Genomic DNA, 23,025 nt, shown 5'->3' on the forward strand with positions numbered 1-23,025 from the left:
ATTTTCCCTTTTCTTGTGGTGGTGGTATTAGGGATTGAGCCCTTCACACTGAGCTCCATCTCAACCCCTTAAAAAAATTTTTTTTTTTCTGTGACTCCGCTATCTCTCTATGAGGTTGCCACAACCACAGGCCATGTGCCATGTGCTTTGCCTGCGTGTGCCATGCTGTTCACACTTCGGGTGCATGGGAACTGCCCAAGAGGCGCCCACACAGAGGCTGAGGCAAGGTGATTGCAGGTTGGGACCCCTGGTGGTGCGGGGCTGCGGAGACTGCACTCTGAGAACCCAGCCTGTGTTGGCATCGTGAGACTGGGGCTGTTTCCAAGCCAGGAGGAGTGATTATAATCTTGAATGAAACCAAGATCGTGTAGCAACCTGTATGGGGCAGTGAGGTGCTCAGGGATGGGCTTGGCTTAGAGGACTTGCAGCTTGGGAACGTGTGTGCCTGTAGGGGCATGGTTCCGGCTCAGTGTTGGGAGGTGAAGATGCCATGGCAAGCAAAACAGTCCTCCTTTTCCTATTTGTGAGACAAGCAAGACCGTGCACACAGAAAAAGAGGGACAAAGGGCTTTGAAATTCGGAGCCGGGGAGGCTGTTTGGTTGAGGTGTAGGAGACCAATTAGAATGTCCAGAAGAGTTACACTGTTTAACTGGGTGATTGATTAAACTGGGGACATTGCCCTTGCCAGGTAAGTGCTGTGCTGTCCTGAATCCGCAGCCCTGGCTGATATTTTTGAGAGAGGGGCTCCCTGTGTAGTCTAGATGGGCCTTGAGCTTCAGTGATCCTCCTGCACCCTAAGATTACAGATGTTTTCAGGGACTTTCACAGTTGTCACATCAGTAAAGAGGGAGCATTTCATTTCATTTGTTAACAAAAAGCAAAGATGGCTTTATTTGTGAGATTTGCTGTCACTTTATTTCCCCTTGTTTGGTTTAGAACCCTGGACGGACCTGTATTGAGCTTCCCGAGACTGCGGTGTGTTTGTACCCTGCTTGCTTCTGCTTTGCTTGTTGTGTGTGACAGTGAAGAAGTGTGCCGTCTCTGACTGCTTTGCAGCAACTGTCCATCCCGTGTGGCTTCAGCCCTCGAATGCCCACAGTGTCGGTATTCTTGGGCGCTGCCTCCTGGCTGTGTTTTGGTGCTTGGACATGGTGCCTGGCTTGCATCCCTGATGAATTAGTGAATGCACTGATCAAGGGAATATGGGGAAAGGCAGGGAGAAAACGAATGGGTTGATCTCTTTTCAAAAATTACTTTTAATTTTTTTACTGACAATCAATGTAATGCTTATTGGATGATTCCTTTAATACTTTCTGTAGCATATTTTATGTCAGAAGCATGTATTTTAAACTCCTGCTGCTGTATTTTGAGAATGCAGAATGGTTCGGAATACCACTGCTTCTGCAGTATTTGTGGCAGAGAAAGAGCATCAGCGCAGATACGTATACACTTTGTAAAGAGACTTGAGTCACCAATATTTTCTAAAATTCCTAATTTTGGAGGCAGCAGCAGAGTTACTATTGATGCAGAAAGATTTATAAGTACTGTTTAGTGTATCTGTTACTATAATTACTCTTGCTCTGGGCCAAATAAAAACGTCCTGGTTTGGGGTGTGGTGGCATTTACCTGTATGAGCTACTTGGGAGGCTGAGGCAAGATGATTGCAGGTTGGGACCCAGCTTAGACCCCATATCAATGACTGGGGTTGTAGCTCAGTGGTTGAGCACCTGCTTGAATAGGTAAGGCCCCAAATTCAATCCTGGTGGGGAAGGAAATCCTTATTTGTATGTTTCAGGATTTGAGGCCCATGCTGTTCACACTTTGGGTGTGTGGGAACCTCCTGGGAGGCGCCCACACAGACTGCGGGACCCCTGGTGGTGTGGGGCTTGTTTTTCCTTGGTGATTATTTCACCGAAATACTTGGTACTGAGTTTTTTCTAGGGATTAGTTTGGTCTTCCCAAGTGTATTTCCTGATGTCAGTAGAGTGCTACACCGAGTGTCTGTTAGAGCAGCATTGACAGGCTACATCCCTGATGAATTAGTGAATGCACTGATCAAGGGAATATGGGGAAAGGCAGGGTTAGGCTACCTTCTCTCTAATTTGGAATGCATGTTTTTGTGAGGGAGGCATGCTTTACAGCTGTGCTCTCCCAGGAGTTCTTACCACGTGCTCAGTGAGGGCCCAGTCAGCCCCACATTGGCCATGGAAAGTTCCAGTCAGCCACTTTGACTTCAAAGTTCTAGACAGGCAGGCAGACTGCCTTCTACCTGAAGTCGGCTCACTGGGAACTGCGGGTGCTCAGTGCTCTTGGCATTTCTCTGATTGGCCCATGTGGCTTCCTGATCTCGGAGAGGGCCACTCTCAACCTGCTGGCTGCCCCAGAAATTTAGGAATGAGTTGAGGAATAAAGGCAGTTAAGAGTAGGAAGAGTTTGGGCTGGCTTTAGCCCAGTGGTTCCTTCTAGTCTGGCTTCCCAACCGCCCCGGCCCATTAGTCCGGTGGTTCGAGACCCGCAGGCGCTCTCCAGTCCTTTAAAAAAAAAAAAGAGTAGGAAGAGTTTACCGAGAGAAAGAAAGCTTTTAAAGACAGGCAAAAGGGGGGCCCAGACAGAATGTGACACACAGACTCTGCTTCTCAAGGGTGTTTACTGAGCAAACCCAGAGGTGAGGCAGGTGTGAGGTGTACACAACTATAACCAGTCAGCAAAAATTACAAGTACAGTTAGCTTAGGTAACATTGACCTGTGGGAAATCACAGGTGGGTATGAGGTGGGGCAAGACTATTGTGAACCAGTAAGGTTACAACAAGTATAGTTGCCTGGGTAAGATTTATAAAGGGGGAAGCAAGTCCCATGGCCCACTAGTGCGTAAGGTAGAACAAGGCCTTTTCTGGAAGAGGTGGTCCTCACCCTGGGTGATGGATGTCTGTTCAGCATAACAGTCACTATTGTTCCTCCCTAGGGAAAGAATATGCATGAGTAATGTCTCTCTTCCCGAAGCCTGGCTCTCAGTGAATGCACTGCTGGCCACTGTTGTCATCCTCACTGACCTCTGGGCCCAGCCCTGTCTAATGCCTGCAGTATTTCTAAATAACCTGGCTGCCGATAGCATTCCCACAGTGACCTCCTTCAGCCTGGGCGCCCTAATGATTCACAGGTGTGATCTTGCTGGATTCTCTTCTCTCTGACCCTCCCTTCTTTCCCAGCCGATTACTTCCTTAAGAAACTGGGTCATCTGTTCTGCAGGATTTCTGCATTCTGGGTGTGGCTGATGGCTTCCTCTAGTTGTTTGACCTGGCGTCCTCTAATCTCTTTTGAGTCCTGAGAACTGGAATTTAAATCCTCTTTAGATTCAGGTTCTTTTTTTGGGAGGGGACAGAATTGGGTCTGGTGCTGTAAGGACTGACCTTAAACTCTGTAGCCCAGGCTGACCTGGAACCCCCCAAGGTGATCCTCTTGCCTCAGCCTCCTGAGTGCTGGGCTTACAGTTGTGCCCCACCATGCCTGACTCAGGTTCATTTTTTAAATCGGAACATTTTAGTGGTTAAGCTGGGATCCGGTGCTTCACAGTGTGTTAGGTCAGGGAATGCTGATCATCTGGCCTGCTCCTGCTGGTGATGTTACAACTGATTCTTGGACTGGGTGCTTATGATCTTTTTGTCTTTATTTCAGAGGGATTGGATTCTTTGCTCTCAAATTACGAAGTTCTCTCTGTGTCTAGTATCCAACAGCATTCGGTAAGGAAAAGAGATCTTCAGGCTTCAACGCGTTTAGAAACCTTGCTGACATTTTCAGCTCTGAGAAGGTAACTTGGGTTATTCATAGTGTAATCTTGGGGCAGTGAGGGATTGGTATGGGAAAAGCTGAACAAAAGGGTATCTACTGAAATCTGGGAAATTGTTCCTTAAAAGATTTATAATTCATGTAATTCCAGTGTGTCATAATAAAGTATTGCATACTGTAAATTCTGTACAGATATTTTCTAAAAAGTAAATGGGGGCTGGGGGATTTAGCTCAGCGGCATAAGCGCCTGCCTTGCAAGCAAGCAGTCGTGACCTGGTTCCGATAAAAACGAAAAAGACAAAAAAAAAAGTAAATGTGTACTTCATTTGATGGAATGGTGATAACTAGTGACAGCAAAGGATAGTATGTATTAATGATGATAATGTTTATTTAATTCTAACAAAAGAATTTTAACTGAGTGCTGTAATACCTTTTTGGTGCTATTTGAGGCACTGAGGGTCTAAAATTTAATTTTTTTTCCTCTTTGAGTTCTTTATAACATGAATTGACTGAGGTGGTCTCATAGGACAGTAACTTCAGTATCACTCAGAAATTTCTCAAATTTAATTCTGCTTGATAATTGCATGCTTCATTCTAAAGTTTTTAAAGGAAGCTTCACTAGGCAAGTCGTAAATGCACTGAAGAAATTTTCATTTATTTAAGACAGGCCTTTATCACATTAAAAAATCAGTATGTGCACCTAGCATAAAAGCCAAATTGACTGGGGGCACGGTGTAGCTCAGAGGTGCAGTGTGTGCCTAGTGTGGGCAAGTTGTTCCAGTTGCATCCCCAGCTACAAAGAATAAAACAAACTAGGGCCGGGCATGGAGGGGTGGGCACCCAAAATCCCAGTGCTTGGGAGCTTCTGGATCCTTGCTGTGGGGCACATACTTCCTTGTTCCTTGACCCTTAATTCTCTTTTGTTCTTAGAGATGACATTCATTCATGAAGGAAATATTAAATAATACCATCCCTCTTCCCTCTGTGTAAGAAGACATGAAAATTTGAAATTTGTTTTGCAGAGTTTCAGTCTTAAATATTTTTTTTTTCATATCCTCCTGTATTCTTTTATTGTTTTGGGTAATGGGGATTGAACTCATGACCTCGCACTTGCCAGGCAGGGGCTTACCCCACTGAGCTAAACCATCAGTCCCAATCTTAAATATTTAATGGGAAATGTATATAATAATTCATGAGAATTTTGTCATGGGTGCTTTTCAGTGTGTTTTTTCATCCAACCCTCAAGCCAATGTGTCAATAGGTGACATTTTCCTCATCTGTGAATGAACTTAGGGTCAGAGATAGAGGCCCAGGTCAAAGAACAAGTGGCAGAGGTAGGATCAGAGCCAGGACTTGGCAGATTCCAAGTCTGTCATATTGTGTTACTGAAGTTTTAAAAAAGTGTAAACTGAGTAGCTGAAACAGCCTCCCCTTCATGGAGCTGCCGCCTTTTTTTTTTTTTTTTTTTTTGTGGGGTTGTTCCTTGTTTGGGAGTGATGACTGAGTAGAAAGAGTCTTCTGAATAGCACCGTCAGGTGGAATCTGTAAACCAGGACTACACAGAACTCGAATGTGACCATTAGAGGCCAAAAACCTGTATGAGTTGTAATTTTGTAAAAAAAGGAAACTTAAAATTTTCCTTACAAATATGTCCTCTTTTTTTTTTTTTTTTTTTTTGTCTTTTTTGTTTTTTATCGGTACCAGGGATCAAACTCACGACCGCCTGCTTGCAAGGCAGGTGCTTATGCCACTGAGCTAAATCCCCAGCCCCAAAATATGTCCTCTTTAATATGAATCAAGATATACTCTAAAGGAATGAAAACACTGCAAATAATGTTTTGATACTTTTTTTTTCTTTTTATCGGTACCGGGGATCAAACTCACGACCGCCTGTTTGCAAGGCAGGTGCTTGTGCTGCTGAGCTAAATCTCCAGCCCCTTGATACTTTTTTGATGTCATCAGAATTTGTTTTTGAGAAAGTTATTAAGTGTTTTTCCTAAAAGTAAAATCTGAGATTCTTCGAGGGCTGAAATTGATAAGGAAATAAAAATAATATACTTGACAGAATGGGCCTTTAAAAATAGGAAAATGTTAATTCTGACTGATGAGCCTTAGTCTGTTGTCCCTGTAAATTCATAAATCAAAATCAGAAAGTTAAATAAGTCAGTGAATGGATGGCTTTACATAATTTGGGGGTATAAAGTACTATAAATTTTGACTGGCATATCCTGTTGGAGATTTTATAGCTTAAAAGCTAAGATTGGAAACTTTAAAAATGTAAGTCTTCCCATTGCTGGGTCTTTATTTGTACCGTGGAGCCGATCCCTTCCCCTCTCCGGAACCCAGGGCCCCTGTGCTGCAGCAGGCAGCTGCTGAGGAGCTATAGCCCGGTCCTGGAGTGGCTGCTTAGTGCAGAAATGCACAGGGCAGTTCCGGGACTGCCGTAGGACAAAAATTAAAAATAATATCAGTTTGGCACTGAATCAAGACTGGCAGATTTCTAAAGCTATTGGTTTCAAGCAGGAGCCTAAGGTGGTATCTTTCTGTGGTCTCTTGGCCATTTCAGAACTTTAGATATGTAGTGGTCAGATTGTTAGAAAAAATATCATGACTCATAGCTAAAAAGTAAGATATTTGTAATAGGAATCCTCTTCTTTTCAAAGTTCTCAGCATAACTAAAATGTGAAAGAATTGTTTCTGAGAATGAGGAAAACAGGAGAAAATGTTTCAATGATATATGAAAAAGCACTTTGTTGTGTTTTTTCCCCTCTGACCATTAAAAAACCGGGAGCAAACTAAAATTACCATGTATGCTCAGAAGTTAAAAATATTGTTGTCATGGAAACAGTCCCCCCCCAGATTTCTTCCTGGGTGGTTTGAAGACTTGTGCACACCCATGAGGAAGTAGCCTTTCTCCCTTACAACACCATAGCTGATGGAGTCAAGCGCCCTCCTCTCTCTTCAGTGTTTATGGGTGCAGTGAAAGGGCTCGCTTAGGAAATAGTAGGTGAAGAAATCGGACTCACTACACCCAGTTTCTAGGTTGTAATGGAAAGGCATAGAAAACAAAAAGATAGTAAACCATCCAGAGACAGCCAGTGTGTATTTTATTGTCTGCATTGGAGATTGTGTTTATTTTTCTAATTGCTAGCTGGACTCATTTTTTTTTTCATAATTCTTAGAGAGGAGAAGGCATATGAATACTTTTAAATATAGAAATGAGCGGTAAGAATTTTCCCATATATCACTCGGCTTGACTGCTAGTGGTAGCACAGCCAGGCTTTATTAAATAACCCAGGTTCCATCTTCACTTTACCGTTTACTAGCTGTGTGGCCTTCAGTATGTTGATTGACTAAGACTCAGCTTTTAGTTGCGTTAGAGATGACGTAACCATAAGTAGTTGGTCAGTTAATGGTGTGTGACAGTGTTGGCCTTTCATATTCACTATCTGAGACAGGCAGGGCAACTTCATCTAGCCAGATGTGTGTGTGCTTCCTCATTACTTAGAGTTTCCAGGAAAGAGACTGTATCAGCTCTTTGAATCCTTTCACCAGTATTAGTTTCTTTGGCTTGCAAAGTTTTTATAGCTAAACAGATTAGTCCTTTTGTCTTTACAAGAGGTAGTATTTTGCTCCATGTACTTAGTGAAACCTTATTTATAACTTGTACAGTGCTTTATTAATGTTAGCTCTTCTATATTTTTAAGAAAATTTAATTAAATGAAAATTAAGGGTAAGAAAATTAGGGGTCTCATAATACTTCTCAGATGAAGAAATACAAGTAGCAAATAAATGTGGAAAAATGTTTAGCATCATTGGTCATTTGAGACATGCAAATTAAAACTGAAGTTCTGTCTCACTCTGAAAATAAATTGACCAATAACAAATTCTGGCAGAGCTGTTGGGAAAAAGAAATCCTTCTCCACTGTTGGTGGGAGTGTAGACTGGTGCAACCAGTATGGAGATTCCTAGAAAAAAACTAAGATTGGGGGTTCCATTTGACCCAGCTATTTTCCTTCTGGGTATCTTCCCCAGGAGAACTTAAAACATACCACAGTGATATATGTGTATTCATGTTTATAGCAGCACAATTTGTAATAGCCAGATCTTGGAAACAACAAACATGCCTGCAAACTGAGGAATGGATTAAAAAAAAAAGTGTGGCATTTTTATACAGTGGAGTAGTATTTCACTATAAAGGGTGAACTTCAGACTTTTATAGTAAACTGATGCCACTTGTAATCATACTCATAAGTGAAATAAACCAGTCACATGTGCAAACATCATATTGTCTCTCTAATGTGAGAAACTGAAAGAATAAATAAGATTCAAAATGCACAATAGATATTGTAAAATGTAAAACTATTCAAAAGAGGAAAACTGGGATGGGGAAAGGAGAAAAGAAGGAAAAAGGAAAAAATACACATGATAGTTAAGATAGAAATGCCACTAATTTCTCTTAGTGCATCAAAAAGAAAGATTTGTGCTAATATATATCTTGTACTCTGAGTAATTTAAAGGCAATATGCAGTATACTAGCCAAGGTTACTCCCCTATGATCTTGTTTTGAAATTTTTTTGTTTTGTGTTTGTTTTTTTTTTTTTTGTATCGGGATCGAACTCACAACCTCACACTTACCAAGCAGGCACTTGTGCCACTGAGCCATATCCCCAGTGGAAATTTTTTTTCCCTCTTTAAGATAAAAAATTAGGAGTGTCTTTTGTGTGCTGTTTGTGACATCTGCAGGTGTTCTCTCTAGGCATTTTAAATTATACCTGACATCAAGTACTGAGCGCTTTTCGCAGAACTTTAAAGTGGTGGTGGTGGACGGCGAGGTGGAACACGAGCACATGGTGAAGTGGCAGGATTTCTTCAGCGGCCATGTGGTCGGTGAGTGTGCGGCTTGGCTGGGCCTCTGCCTGGCTCCAAGTCCAAGGCCGTGGCTGAGTCTTCCTGGGCTGGTGGCCCAGGGGTGTCCTGCTGTTGTGGTTGCAGCTGAGCGGTGTGAACCTGGAAGCGCGAGGCTCTCACAGATGGATGTGTGCTTGCTCTGTTGTGTTGTGCTCACAGGTGCTTTGCTGGTTAAAGTTGTTTCCTCTGTCATGACAAACATTTAACTGCCTCTTATCCGCAAGCTGGGGTTGTAGGCTTCCCTTAGGAGATTCTAACCAGGGAAAGTAGAAAGTAAAAGTAATTACCTCTGTGATCTAGTACATATTTCTTTGGGAAAATGTGTCAGAAAAGCCATTATAGCTTGCTTTTAGGAAGTGTTATGCAGTAAGAAAAAAGAAATGGTGTCAAAGTCTCCAAATAGTATAGTTCAAGACCCGCATATTCCACATCGTGTCCTTGTGACCCAGAGTCCGGGAGGCTGCTCCCCAGGAAGGTAGGCGGTATTGCTGGGCTGAGCCTTAGTTCTCTGTCCTCAGCTCAGAATCACACCTTTCCACACCTTGGTTCCTTGGTGCGGAGCTCAGGACCAAGGCCAGTTCCAGTCTGAGGAGGACTTAGTGGATTTTTCTTGCCAATGGCATGTAGTTACATAGTTTATTAGCTATTTTTGATGAAAAATCTGTTTTTATTGTCTCAGGTGAGCCTGACTCTAGGGTCCTGGCCCACATAGGAGATGATGATGTTACAATAAGGATAAACACAGATGGGGTGGAGTACAACATAGAGGTAAGTGCATCGGCACAGTATTCTCCCGTCACTTAGCCACGGTTTAGATCTGTTTTGTTTTGTTTCGTTTCGTTTTGAGGCAGAGTCTCATTCTAGTTCAGGCTGGCTTGGAACTTGTTTATCCTGGGCTGTCCTTGAACTCAGAATCCTCCGTTCAACCTGCAGGTGCTAGGGTTACAGGTGTGTACCACCACTATTGGTTTGTCTCTGATTTTTAACAGAGTTTTCAGTTTAGATGGCAAAGGTGAAACATTTCTTTTTGTATATAAGACATTTAATCAGGAAAATAGATGACTGAATTTTTTTCTTAATCTCTAAGAAGCTCGTTAAGATGCAGTCTACATTTTTTTTATTGTATTGTTTTTGAGACAGGATTTTGCTATGTAGTTCAGGTGCCTTTGAGCTCACTATGTAGCCTCGGCTGGTTTTGAACTGGGGGTGAGCCTCCTGCCACCATACCCACTCTATTTTTCTTTTAAAAAATAGTGGCAAAATTTCACATTAAAGGCAGAAAAAAACAGGGTAAGAGAAAAATGGGCTCTGCAGAGCAAGTTTGGGCTGAGTGAACAGGGTGGAAAAATAAAACACCTGCTAGTGTGGGGAGTCGTGATAGCTGCATGTGCATTTCTGAAAGCCGCAGCCAAGCGAGGCACAGTGGGAGGAAGGTGGGTGCAGGTAAGTAGGTGAGCAGGTAGATAGACTGTACTTGCTAGGGTAGGGAAATAGGCTGTCACTGGCTAACGTAATGGCATGTTTGCTCTGTTGCTATTTTTTCCTCAATCATTTATAAATATCATGACACTTCACCTCTAAGTATTTAAGTTTTTGTATATCCTAAAAATAAAGCCATTTTCCTACATGGCCATAATGAAAGTAACACTTGAAAAAGTGAAAATATGGGGCTGGGGATTTAGCTCAGCGGCATAAGCGCCTGCCTTGCAAGCAGGCAGTCGTGAGTTCGATCCCCAGTACCGATAAAAAGACCAAAAAAAAAAAAAGTGAAAATAGTTGTATAGTTTTGGCTAATAGTCAATCCATAGTCAAATTACACAATCTCCTCCACAGATCTGTTTGTTTGTTTGTTAGGCTTTCCAATCCAGGATCTAGTCCAGCCTCTTGGCTTTTACTGAATTATTTATCAGGCGATTTGTTTCCCCTAGTAACTTAATAGTAGTGGTAGTAATAGGATTAGCTTTCACTGGTGTGGTGACTGCCTCCTGATTGAAATCTGAGCATGTAAACGGGTGAGCAAGTTCAGTGCTGACATGCCTTCCCTCTGAGGGCAGTCTGGCATGCAGGCGGACTTCTCCAGGCCACAGCAGGCAAAGGTACATTTGGATCTCAGGTATCTGAGCCCAAATGCTTCTGTCTCTCTCTGTGTCAGTCTGGGAGTTCCAGGAAACTATGTAAATTTTGTAGTCTTGATCCAAAAGGGAAAAAATTGCCTTTAGTACTCTCCAGGCCCAGTGAGCTTTACTAAGTGGAAGATGCCTGCAGCTCAGGAGTTGGTTACTTTCTGAAGTCTCTGCTAGCCCAGAGATTGTTAGCCATTGTTTCTTACTCCTGCTGTGTGGATTCTGAACAGAGATAACCTGTAGTGTCTGTGATGGTGTAGAAGCCATCTACATGCAGTAGAAACTGCTTTGGACTACGCTGCAGTATGTGCAATCAGCTTTAGCCCAGGTTGTTATTTTTCATTTTGAGAGAGGATGTTACTAAGTTCCCTGGGCTGGGCTTGAACCTGAGATTCCCCTGCCTCCTGAGCAACTGAGATTATGGGTATGCAGCACTGTACTCTGTTTTGTCTAGCTTTTATTACAGTGTCATAGTGCCAGTATGCAGAAGGCATTATGTAAATCTTTAAATGAATTAATGGAAGAAGGCATTTTTCTCTTCTGAATATTCTGTAAGATTTCCTCATGCAGAGTGATGCTTTTTCATATATAGATAAAATCATAAGTGTATCAACTATGAGTTAATTTACCAGCATAGCGAACACTTTATGATAAAAATGGAAATAATTTATTTGGGATAAAATATCCCATCACTTTACAGAACAAGGAATGAACGTTGTCTAAGGATAAAGCATCATCTAAGCATCATCAGGACTTTTTAAGGGTTGTTATTTTTTTCATTTCATCACACATATTTTATGTTCTAGCCACTCTGGAGATTTGTTAATGATACAAAAGACAAAAGAATGCTAGCTTACAGATCGGAAGACATCAAGAATGTCTCACGCTTGCAGTCTCCCAAAGTATGTGGTTATGTGAAAGTGGATGATGGAGAGCTGATTCCGAAAGGGCTGATAGACACAGAGCCGCCTGAAGGTGAGTTGTGCAAACTGTATTCCAGTAAGGGACAGTGTGGGACAGTGGACTGCAGTGGGAGTAGTTGTTAATTGGTAAAAAATAACATGATTATCAAGTAACTGTAATATTTGGTTTGAAAAGTTTTATTCCAGAAATTCTTTTGTTGTTGTTGTTGTTGTTGTTGTTTTTGTCTTTTTGAGACAGGGTCTTGCTGGGCAGTTCAGGGTGGCCTTCAGCTCACTTTGTAGCCTAGGCTGGTCTCAAACTTGAACTTGCAACAATCCTCCTGCCTCAGCCTCCCAAGTGCTGGGATTACAGGTGTGAGCCACCACGCCTGGCCAGAAATTCTTAATAATTTTTATAATGTAAGAATTTGTGTTAAACACTAACATAATGGGAGCAACAATAATTGGACCTAGAAGGATACTGGGAAGATTGAATGATTTCAGGGGAAATTTTTTACTAGCAGGTATTTAGAAATGCCAAACTAATACTGCTAGTCAGTCTTTAGAGCTTATAAGGAAAAATTCGAGTAGTGAATGCTATACTGTTTGGACATAAAAGTTATCTGTCTTAGGACAGATTTATTTAAAAAAAAATTTTGTGGGCTGGGGATTTAGTTCAGAGGCATAAGTGCCTGCTTGACAAGTACAGGGTCACTCGGTACCAAAAGCAAAAGAAAAGTAAATTTTGTTTTGTTTTCAAATCCTTTTTATTTTAAGGAGAAAAGAAAAATTTCAAAATGTGTCAGTCAGGGCAGCAATAATACATGCATTACACATTGTCACCTCTAAATCATTCACCGTGGGCACAAGACATCTGGATTGGGTGGGACAGATCTGTTTAAAGTCATTTAGAAAGTAGCTGTTTTGGAGAGGTCGCTCACTGTAATTATTTTTCAATTTGTTTTTAAGGAGCCAGGATTGCACTGTGTTTGAGGCAGACCTTGAACTCCTGCCTCAGTCTTCTGAGTAGCTGTGACCACAAGTGTGTGCCAGCCTAGCCTGGCTTCAGCTGTCCTTATTCTTGAAAACCTTAGAAAGTACTTCTAGTGTAGATAAACTCACATGGTTGGTTTTTTTTTTTTTTTCTTTTTTTTTTTTTTCCTGTATTTTCTTTCCAAATCCATTTTATTTCAAGAAGAAAAAACTAAAACAAAATTTCAGAATACTCAAATCAGGGGGCAGCAATGGTACATATATTATACATTGTCATTCCCAACTCATTCTCCCAAGGGCATAAGACATCTGCATTCAGTTGTCCAAATAATAACAGCACAAATCATTCGCTTCAGTGAACTCAGAGAAATCAGTCAGTAGTGTAACTATCTTAACTATTTTTTATACACTATACATACACATATATTGTTTCTTTCAACTTCTCACTCTGAGACAATATGTTTATACATGTGTGTCTTATTTATCTCACTAATGAGTTATGTTCAAGATGCACCCATTTACCTTATAAAAGTCTCCAGTTTATCCTCCTTTATGGCTGAGTGTGGAGGATGAAGAGTTACTCTGAGACTCTGGCCCCCTCCTGACCTGCAGTAAACAATAGCCCCCGGTATGCAGGACAGAGACGGGACGGGAAGGCCGGCACCCAGTGTGGGAAAATGTTCCCCCCTCTAACTCATACTGTGTGACTTGGCTTTGTTTGCAGAGTCATGGGGAGATGGCCAACCTTCAGGTGGCTAGAAAGAACAAACATAAATTAAGAGCACTCTTGAGCTAATTGGAGTGCATTCTTGGGCTAATTGGATTCCTCCTGGGTTAGTGTGGCTAGAAGAACTGTTTTTGCTTGTTTAACTTAGAGAGTAGAGATAAACGTTGTAGTTGGTCACAAATCTTGTTACAAAGAATGCTTTTTCAAGATAATTGCCTGGGCTCTGTTTTACTATATAGGAGCCCTTGAATAAAGACTTAGTGTGCAGTTGCAATCTCTGTTTCTCTCTGCTTCTTCTCTGCGCTGCTCCCCCCGTGTCCCGATCTTAGTGTGTGAGTTTGAGCCTCTTCCTGGGATCCCGAGTGCACTAGACACTTGTGACAGCTGAGTACTACTTCATTGTATAAAAAAGCCACATCCTTTGTATTCATTCCTCAATCAGTAGGCATTTAGGTTGTTTTCAAGATCTGGCTATTACAAATTGTGCTGCTATAAACGTAAGTGCACATAATATCACTGTAATATGATGTTTTTAATTCTTCTGGGAAGATACCCAGAAGGCAAATAGCTGGGTTGAATGAGACCTCTAGTCCTAGTTTTTTGAAGAATCTCCATACTGATTTCTACAGTGGCCCCACCAGTCTACACTCCCACCAACAGTGAAAAAGGGTTCCTTTTCCCCCACAGCCTCACCAGCATTTGTTACTGCTTGATTTTTTTTTTTTTTTTTTTTTTTTTTGTCTTTTTGAGACAGAGTCTTGCTGTGAAGTTCAGACTGGGCTGGCCTTAAGCTCAATTTGTAGTCCAGTCTGGTCTTGAACTTGTAATGATTCTCCTGCCTCAGCCTCGTGAGTGCTGAGATTACAGGCATGCACCACCAACACCCAGCTTGATCTCTTGATAGTAGCCATTCTTTCTGGAATGAGGTGGAATCCTAGTGTTGCTTTAATTTGTATCTATTAAATGACCAGGAATGTCGAATATTTTTTCATGTATTTATTTGCTATTTATATTTCTTCATCTGAGAAGTATGTATTCATTTCAGATGCCCATTTTTGGATTGGATCTTTAAATCTTAGAGGACTGATGTTTTTAAGCTCTTTATATGTTTTCAATAATGATCTTTTGTCTGAGGAATAGCTGGCTAACATTTTCTCCCACACTGTGGGTCGTCTCTTTACTTTATTGTTGATTTCTCTTGTTGTGCAAAAGTTTTTCAGTAGGGTGAGATCCCAGTTGTTGATTCTTTGTGATATTTCCTGTGAAGTTGGAGTTTTGTTCATAAAGCCTTTGCCTATACCATTATCTTCAAGCATTTTACCTACTCCATCTTCCAGCAGATTTAATGTTTCTGTTTTAATATTAAGATCTTTGGTTGATTCTGATTTTAGCTTAGTACATGGTGAAAGATGTGGCTCTAGTTTTAATCTTAGCATGTGTAGAGCCAGTTTCTCCAGCACCATTTACTTAAGAGGCTATCTTTCTTCCAGTGGTTGTGTTTGGCACCTTTGTCTAAGATAAGGTGGCTTAGAGTGTTCGGAATTGGTTTTTCTGATCTGTTTCATTGATCTTCGGGTCCGTTTTTTTGCCAGTACCATTCTGTTTTTACCACACTGCTTTATAGTATAATTTCAAGTCAGGGATTAGATAAATTCATAAATGGTTTCATTATTTACTTATTCAGAAAGCTGTCCTGGGCTTGGTGATTGATCTCCAGCCTAGCAAAGTGGAGCCCCTAGGTTTGGTGTCCAGCACTATGGACAGCTGGCAGATACCCTGATGACACATGCAGTCTTTGGGCTTCTGTGTGTGACAGAGATAGGTTTGTCATTGTGTGCACAGCTCCACAAAGTGTGTTGTTAGCCCTGCTGCTGTTGCTTGGCAGCATCCCCAGCCTGGCAAAAGAGCCACATGCAGGTAAGTATAACTCTGCCTTGCACATGGACTTATGTGGATGGCTGTGTGCACCCCTGCTTCTTATGCAACGATGTGTGTGCCCCACCGAGTGGAGGGCAGATGCCTCCACGTGCAGGCCTGCCATCTTCATCATCTGTTACCTTGGTTTCTGCTCTTTTTCACTGATTTAGAGCCTTCTGGAAGTGACTGACTGCTTGAGAGCCAGGTAACAGACAGTTAGTTTACTCTGCTCAGGACTTGCTTCTGTTCTGCTTCACAGTTCTGGGAAACCAAGCTCAGGCCTGTGGTTTGAGCCCTGTATTAGTGGTATTTGTTTCTTGCAGTGCCGGGGACTGAACCGTGGGCTTCGTGTGTGCTCCCCAGGCTGGCTCTCTACCCCTGAGCCACACTCCAGCCTCTTGTACTTTAAGAGAAGATCTTGCTGTGTCACCTGGCAGTTGCTGTCATCCTGTGTCAGCCTCTCCTGTCCCCTGCAGGTTACTTTCTTTCAGGATCACTTTTGAGGGTGCTAGACTTAAGTCATGTTTGTTTCAGAACACTGCTAGATGTAAAGTGTTGATGTAAAAAGCTCTCGTCTTGATGAATCTTGATTTAACTGTGTAAAAATTCATATTAGAGTCTGTCCATCGGGTGAAGAGAAAGGCTGAGCCGGATCCCATGAAGAACACATGTAAGCTCCTGGTGGTCGCAGATCATCGCTTCTACAAATACATGGGCCGTGGGGAAGAGAGTACCACCACCAACTACCTGGTGAGTGTTGGTGGTGCACCACCAGCCTGCGGCTGCCTGGCAGCCCTGTCTCCGGTTGGGAAAACCTTATTTTGCTGTGGAAGTAATACTCTCTACATAATGGGGTTTTTGTATTTGGTTGGGGCAGTCATGATGTCCTCTGTTTGTACAAATGAACCCTGTAACAGCATCAGTTTTAAGGAGCCATGAACATGAGGTGTACATGTGAGCCCGTGTGAGCCTTTCTGCACACGTATGTATGCTTCACATGTTGGTTTGGTCCACGTCCTATTCAAGAGCTGATCATAGAGTGTGATCATGATTGTACTCTGTGAACTCTGTGAACTGGAAAAGGAACAATTCGAGAAGGGTGGGCAGTGGGCTGCTTTGGGGATGTTGGGGGTTCAGGTCCAGGCCTCATCGTGCCAGGCACATGTCCTCGCCCAGAGCTGGGCCCAGCCTGGCACTGGCATTCTGGCATGGTGGTTACAGGTTCTCAGGTCAAGGCGGTCATTTTTCACTGACACTTTGTTAGCGTGACCTCATTTGTCATGAGAACTTGGCACTCAGCTAAATATTACTCAGGGAGTAAAAGAGAAAGCAGCTATTGACACAGGCAGCCTGAGGCAGGGAGTGCCTTTCTGTGGCCACCTCCTGTCCTCCCCATCTCCCTCGCCCCCAGCCTGGCTCCTGCCTGCCCACTGTTGTGGAGTGAATTTATTGTGGGCATAGTGCACGTCTTTGTGACCCTCGTTCCTAAGAGGAGGGGTTCTTTCTGGAAAATGCTTCTCAGCCCTGGACTCCTACGAGGGTTTTTTTCTTATTGTGTTTCTTTGTTCATTACACCATGAATATGGGAAAAGTGCACTTAATTGTGAGCAAAGAGTTAATTTCTTTAAAAAAAAAATAGTGATACAAAATTTCAAACCAAGGTTATAGTGGAGTCACAATTGCTAGTACATTGTATATTGTTGTCTTCAAAGTAGTTACTTAGGGGCTGGGGATTTAGCTCAGTGGCATATGCACCTGCCTTGCAAGTGTGTGCCTTGCAAGTGTGTGGTCATGAGTTCGATCCCCAGTACCAATAAAAAAGCAAAAGACCAAAAAAAAAAAAAAAACAATGTAGTTACTCATATTACCAATTTCTTTTCCTTTTTGTTTGTTTTTTTTTGAGCTAGGGTCTCACCATGTGGTCTAGGCTGGCTTCAAACTCATGGCAATGCTCCTGCCTCAGCCTCCCAAGTGCTGGGATTACAGGCATGTTAGACCCATGACTTCATAATCATTGGAACAAACTTCTTCAACCTGATTTTGGGTGGGGGAGGTTGAGACAGAATCTTGCCGTATAGTTCAAGCTGGTCTTGAAATGACAGTCTTTCTGTCTCAGCCTTCTAAGTGCTAGGATTACAGGTGTGTGCTAGCACCCCCAGCTTCAACCCAGCATTTTTTCCTCCTTTTTCAATTTATTTTTTTAGCCGAGGTTTGAACAGTGGAATATGCTGTTTGAAGAACAGAGCGTAATTAGCATTTTGCTCTTTCCGTGCTGTGACTTGATAGCCCCATCCCCCATCCTCCCAGTCCCAGAGTAGATGGTGGCACAGTGAGCCTCATTCTCTACCGCCTCACCTGTCCTGAGACCAGGCTTCGAGTGAGCCTGGGGACAGGGGCTGTGCCGGGAAGTCATCGAGGTGTGCGTCAAGAAACAGTGCAGACAGATTGCTCCTTAGGACATTTTCTAGGAAAACTGACTGACTTAAATTTTCCTTGCATAGCTGACTGAAATGGCTGTTGTAAAATACCCTAATACGGGCATTTTGGTTCTATATACGGTTGAGTATCTGAAATTTTGGGTAAATTGCCCCATTGTTTTATTCTGGTTACACTTGAAGACTGAAACTAGGAATAATTTCTTTGGTGGAACCATCAGCAATACAGATTAACATCTTAAGGGCAGTTATAATCTGAGGAAACTTGCAATGGCGTTTTCTTTTAACAAGAGTTTTTATCCCTGTAGATGTATCACATATAACAGTGGTTATGCATGTCTTTTTGTTTTCTGCACACAGATAGAGCTCATTGACAGAGTTGATGACATCTATCGGAATACTTCGTGGGACAATGCGGGTTTTAAAGGTTATGGAATACAGATAGAGCAGGTATTTATCAAGAGAAAAGGCCCTGTGTTACTTGGCAGATTTGTGTGACTTAAAATCAAATATTGACCTTTGACATTGAGAATAAATAACAATTCTCAAATGGCAGTGATTGTTTTCTAGTAAAGTGCGTGGTATTTTTGCATCTACTTAGTCCTAGATTTATGGAGTTTTGTGCCTGTTTTAGGTAGAAAGTCCTGTAAGGCTGCTGTGTGGCCCACTTATCCCCTGTAATGGTTTTCTTCTCTCTGACTGTACTTCAGTCTTCATTAAAATCCTTGGCAACTGGAATGTGTCTCAGTGGTAGAGTGATTGCCTGGCATTCGTAAGACTGGGTTAGATCCCTAGCACCAAAAAAGAAAAAATCCTAGCATGTTGTTGGATTATTACTAAAAAGATTTACTCAAAAATACTGCATAAGGCATTTTATATATACAGAACCACTAGAACATTTTCTAAATTCCTCCTCCTCATTCCTTGTGAGCTGTTAATGTTGTCAGCAATGTTGTAATATCTAGTGGTAGCTCATAGTAAAAATTGTTCGAAATTGTTAAATCTAAAGACACTGTTCTAAAATTGAGAATTGCTTTGGACAAACAGACATTTTGATGTGTAAATCACTGAATTATTTGAATTATAGCTTATTATAGGCTCTTTGCACTAAATCATATTCTTATAGGTTGTATAGAATAGAATTTAGGGCTAAAAAATTTGTTTTGCCCCTGCCAGCTGTGGTGGCACACACCTGTAATCCCAGCACTGAGGAGCCTCAGACAGGAGGATCACTAAGGGTTCAAGGCCAGCCTGGGATATATAATAAGACTGCCTCAAAAAACCAAACCCACCCCAAAATCTTATATCATGTAACTTTCTAGTTAAGTGTTAAACTTTGATAGTACTGAAGAATAAGAGAATGATTTTTCCCTTTTTCGTTTTTTTTTTTTCTTTTCTTTTTTTTTTTTTTCCTGTTTTGTGTTTCCTTTAAGTTACCATTTGAATAGGTAATACTTACACAGTACAAAAACCAGTGAAAAGTAAGTCTCTATAACTTCTGTCTATTGTCAAACCAGGTCCTTTTTCTAGGGATATCTGCATCACTAGTTTCATGTGTCTCTTTCAGAGATGGTGTGTATATGTGTGAGTCCGTGTCAGACACAGTTGTGTGGCTGTACCGTATGTGCCGTCTGCATTCCACAGTGTGTTGCTGTTCATTCCATGTTGATGCATGCATCCAAGATGGCCTGGTATATCTGAAATAGCCACGGCATGTTCCGGGGGCTTAGGGGCCAATTAGAACTTGGAACCAATTGAGGAACATAGGAATGATGTAGGAGATTAGCATCACCTTCTGTAACCCACAGGAGAGGAATTGGAGGATGTGCTATGGTGTGTGGTCACTCATCTCCCAGTTGTCTTGGTCCCTTTCAGAGTGCCCCCAAGCTTACCTGAATGGTCATGCAGACGGGGCTGGGCCCCATGCAGAGCTGGGAGGCTGGGGGTGGGGAGAGTGAGACAGTCTTCTCCAGATTCCTTGCTTGAGGTCTCAGCAGGGCTCGTGCAATTACCCACAATGCCGCCAGCGGGGAAGCCCCCACTTAGGACACTTTGTCCCTGTATGGCCAAGCGAGGACATCTTTTTTTTTTTTTTTTTTTTGTCTTTCTCGTTTTTATCGGTACCAGGGATTGAACTCACGACTGCCTGCTTGAAGGCAGGCGCTTATGCCGCTGAGCTAAATCCCCAGCCCCTTAAGCGAGGACATCTTAAATTATTGACTCTAACTGTAGGATTTAAGCCTCACCCAACCCAAGTAGTAGTACACAGATAAGGACATGAAGACAATGTGTGTAACTCACTTATGAGCGTGCTCTTCATGATAAGCGTTTGTTTTAATCAGTGAATGTTAGGAATGAATTATTCACAGAATTGTGGTCTGCAGCACTTTTTCTAGACTGGTAAATGGTCTTGTTTTGAACAGGTATTAGTCTCCCAGCCCTCTTGGAGATGTTCTCAGTGTGTTGTCTCTTTAAGTATAGATCCGCATTCTCAAGTCTCCGCAAGAGGTGAGGCCTGGGGAGAGGCACTACAACATGGCGAAGAGCTACCCGGATGAGGACAAGGACGCATGGGATGTGAAGACATTGCTGGAGGTGGGTGGGGTTGACTGCGCCGCACGGGTATTGTCTGCAGTGGTGCAGGGAACCCAGAGCCCCAGGTTAAAGAGGTGGCAGGTGCTGCAAGGAGTGCGAACGAGGAGTGGTGAGCAAGGAGTATGTACGAGTTTGTGAGGTGTGTGGAGAGAGCAAGAATGAGTGAGGATTATGAAGGAGGAGTGTGTGAGCGGGTGAGGAGTGTGAGCGAGGAGTGTGAAGGGTGAGTGAGGAGTATGTGAATGAGCATGAGGAGTGTGAGCAAGAGCGAGGATGAGTGAGGAGTAAGCAATGTGTGAGCAAGTGATGAGTGTGAACGAGGAATGTGCAAGTGTGAGCAGGGTGGTATGAATGAGGTGTGAGTGTGTAAGCAAATATGTGAGTGAAGAGAAGGGTGAGCAAGAGTGAGGAGTGTGAAGAGTGTAAGTGTGAGTGAGAGTGGAATATGAGTGAGAATGTTAGAGTGAGGTGAAAGAGGAGTGCATGAGCGAGTGAGGAAGGAGCGGATGAGTGAGTGAGGAACGTGTGAGTGTAAGCAAGTGAGTGTGAGTGAGCAAGTTGAGAGCGAGGACTGCGTGAGGTGAGCAAGGAGTACAAACAGTGAGCGAGTGTTAGTGTGAGCAGTGCGTGAGCAGTGTGAGCCAGGTAAGGTGTGAGTGCAGAATGTGAGGAGTGTGAGTGAGGAAAGAGGAGTGGAGTGTGTAAGCAAGTGTGAACGGAGTATGAGCAAGGAGTGTGAGGCATGTGAGCGAGGTTTTGTGAGTATAGTGATGAGTGGGAGCGAGGACTGACCTGTGAGCAAGGTGTGGGAGTGAGCTAGGACTGAGGAGTGTGAACATGGAGTGTATGAGCAGTTTTGAGCAAGGGGTGTGAGCGAGGACTGAGGAGTGCAAACGAGTGTAGAGTGTGAGCGAGAGGAATGAGGAGCAAGAAGTGAGCAGGAGTTGTGAGCAGGGAGGAATGTTAGCAAGGAGTGAGGAGTCTGAGTGAGAGTTGAGTGTTGTAAGGAGAGGACCTAGGGACAAGTGTGTGAGCAAGTGTGAGCGAGCAGGGACTGAGTAAGCAGGGTGAGTGTGAGCAAGGAGTGAGAAGTAGTGAGTGAGGACTGGAGTGAGCGAGAAGTGTGGGAGGACTAGGGAGTGAACAAGAAGTCGAGCGGGATGTGGAGAGTGGAGCAAGGAGTGTGTCAGTGAGGAGAGCAAGTGTGTGAGCAAGGAGTATGAATGAGGAGTGAGCAAAGTGAGGAGTGTGAGCGAGGAGTGTGTGCCACTAAGGAGTGTGAGTATGTGAGGAGTGTGCAGGGAGTGAGCAAAGTGAGTGAAGAGTATGTGAGCAAGGAATGTCAGAACAGTGAGGTGTGAGGAGTGTGAGCGAGTGAGAGGACTTTATGAGGGAGGATTGTAAATGAGTAGTGTAAGTGAGGAGTGGGAGAGAGTGGGAGCCAGGAGTGCAAACAGTGTGCAAGCGAGCATGTGAGTGGAGTGTGAGCAAGGAGCAAGTTTGAGGGAGGAGTGTGTGAGCAAAGACAAAGAGTGAGCAAATAATGAGTGATGAATGAGTAGCTGGTGCGTGAGCAAGGAGTGTGAGGAGTGTGATAATGGGCAAGACTGAGTACAAGTGACTGAGCAAGTGGAGTGTGAGGAAGTGTGCAAGGAGTGAGCGAGGAATGATGTGAGATCTGAGCAAGGGAGCATATGTGAGCGTGAGGAGTGAGCAAGGAGTGCAGAGTGAGCGAGAGTAAGTGGGTGAGCAAGTGTGAGTGAGGAGTGAACAAGTGTAAGTGCAAAATGAGCACGGAGTGAGCAAGGAGCGAAGGTAGTGTGTACAAGTGAGTGGAGTGTGTGAGCGAGGAGTGAGCATGTGGAATGTGATGAGCAAGCAGTGTGTGAGCGAGAGGAATGTGAGTGAGGAGAGCGAGTGGGGAGTGTGTGAGCGTGCAGGGGCTGTGTGTGCAGATACCTGCCTCGCTGGGCTCCGAGCGACCCCTGGCCGCTGGCCTGAGGGCGCTGCCACCCCTGGCCGTGCTGCCCTGGATTTGCTCTCCTGGGATGGCGACTCTGCCCCGCCACCCTGCTGCTGGCCCCGGCTGCTCTGATCCGATCGCGAACACTTCCTGTTTCTTAAAGCAATTTAGCTTCGACATAGCTGAGGAAGCGTCAAAGGTCTGCCTGGCCCATCTTTTCACGTACCAGGATTTTGACATGGGGACACTGGGACTGGCCTACGTGGGCTCCCCCAGAGCAAACAGTCACGGAGGCGTCTGCCCGAAGGGTAAGTGCCAGAGTCGGTAGGGCCCCGGGCGGCAGCTGCTGCAGGGCCCTGGTCAGTAAGCGGTTTTGGCCTCTGTTTTCTTTGTTTGCAGCTTATTATAGTCCTGTTGGGAGGAAAAATATCTATTTGAATAGTGGGCTGACGAGCACGAAGAATTATGGAAAAACCATCCTGACTAAGGTACATCTTTTGGGTTTTTTTAAAAAAATAAAGATTTAGGGCTGGGGATTTAGCTCAGCAGCATAAGCATCTGCCTTGCAAGCAGGCAGTCGTGAGTTCGATCCCTGGTACCAATAAAAATGAAAAAGACAAAAAAAATTAAAAAAAAATAAAGATTTGGAGTTTATTGTACCAGAATCTCAGTTAT

General features: G+C 43.3%; 1 protein-coding gene and 1 non-coding gene across 6 annotated transcripts in view; both read left to right on the forward strand.

Moving 5' to 3' along the window:
• Adam17 (ADAM metallopeptidase domain 17) overlaps positions 1-23,025 on the forward strand; it is a 37,785-nt gene that overhangs the window by 6,315 nt on the left and 8,445 nt on the right. Inside the window, exons 1-10 of one of the 5 annotated variants that reach the window (XM_063254370.1) lie at positions 3,140-3,158; positions 3,674-3,806; positions 8,544-8,674; positions 9,375-9,463; positions 11,625-11,793; positions 15,974-16,107; positions 18,153-18,242; positions 20,274-20,387; positions 22,514-22,658; positions 22,750-22,838. In XM_063254370.1, coding sequence (XP_063110440.1) covers positions 8,635-8,674; positions 9,375-9,463; positions 11,625-11,793; positions 15,974-16,107; positions 18,153-18,242; positions 20,274-20,387; positions 22,514-22,658; positions 22,750-22,838 — 870 coding nt within the window. In that variant the 5' untranslated portion in view covers positions 3,140-3,158; positions 3,674-3,806; positions 8,544-8,634. Of the gene's footprint in view, positions 1-3,139; positions 3,159-3,673; positions 3,807-8,543; positions 8,675-9,374; positions 9,464-11,624; positions 11,794-15,973; positions 16,108-18,152; positions 18,243-19,250; positions 19,274-20,268; positions 20,388-22,513; positions 22,659-22,749; positions 22,839-23,025 lie in introns of those variants that run through there. The other 4 variants (XM_023562955.2, XM_063254369.1, XM_063254371.1 and 1 more) reach the window with 4 other exon arrangements.
• Positions 6,257-6,392, forward strand: LOC111755489 (small nucleolar RNA SNORA2/SNORA34 family). Its single transcript, XR_002790036.1, has one exon. It is a non-coding gene; the product is annotated as a small nucleolar RNA SNORA2/SNORA34 family (small nucleolar RNA).

Source organism: Cavia porcellus, unplaced genomic scaffold, assembly GCF_034190915.1.
Source record: "Cavia porcellus strain 051 isolate PalLab524CR breed Dunkin Hartley unplaced genomic scaffold, mCavPor4.1 scaffold_8, whole genome shotgun sequence".
NCBI classification, from domain to species: Eukaryota; Metazoa; Chordata; class Mammalia; order Rodentia; family Caviidae; genus Cavia; species Cavia porcellus.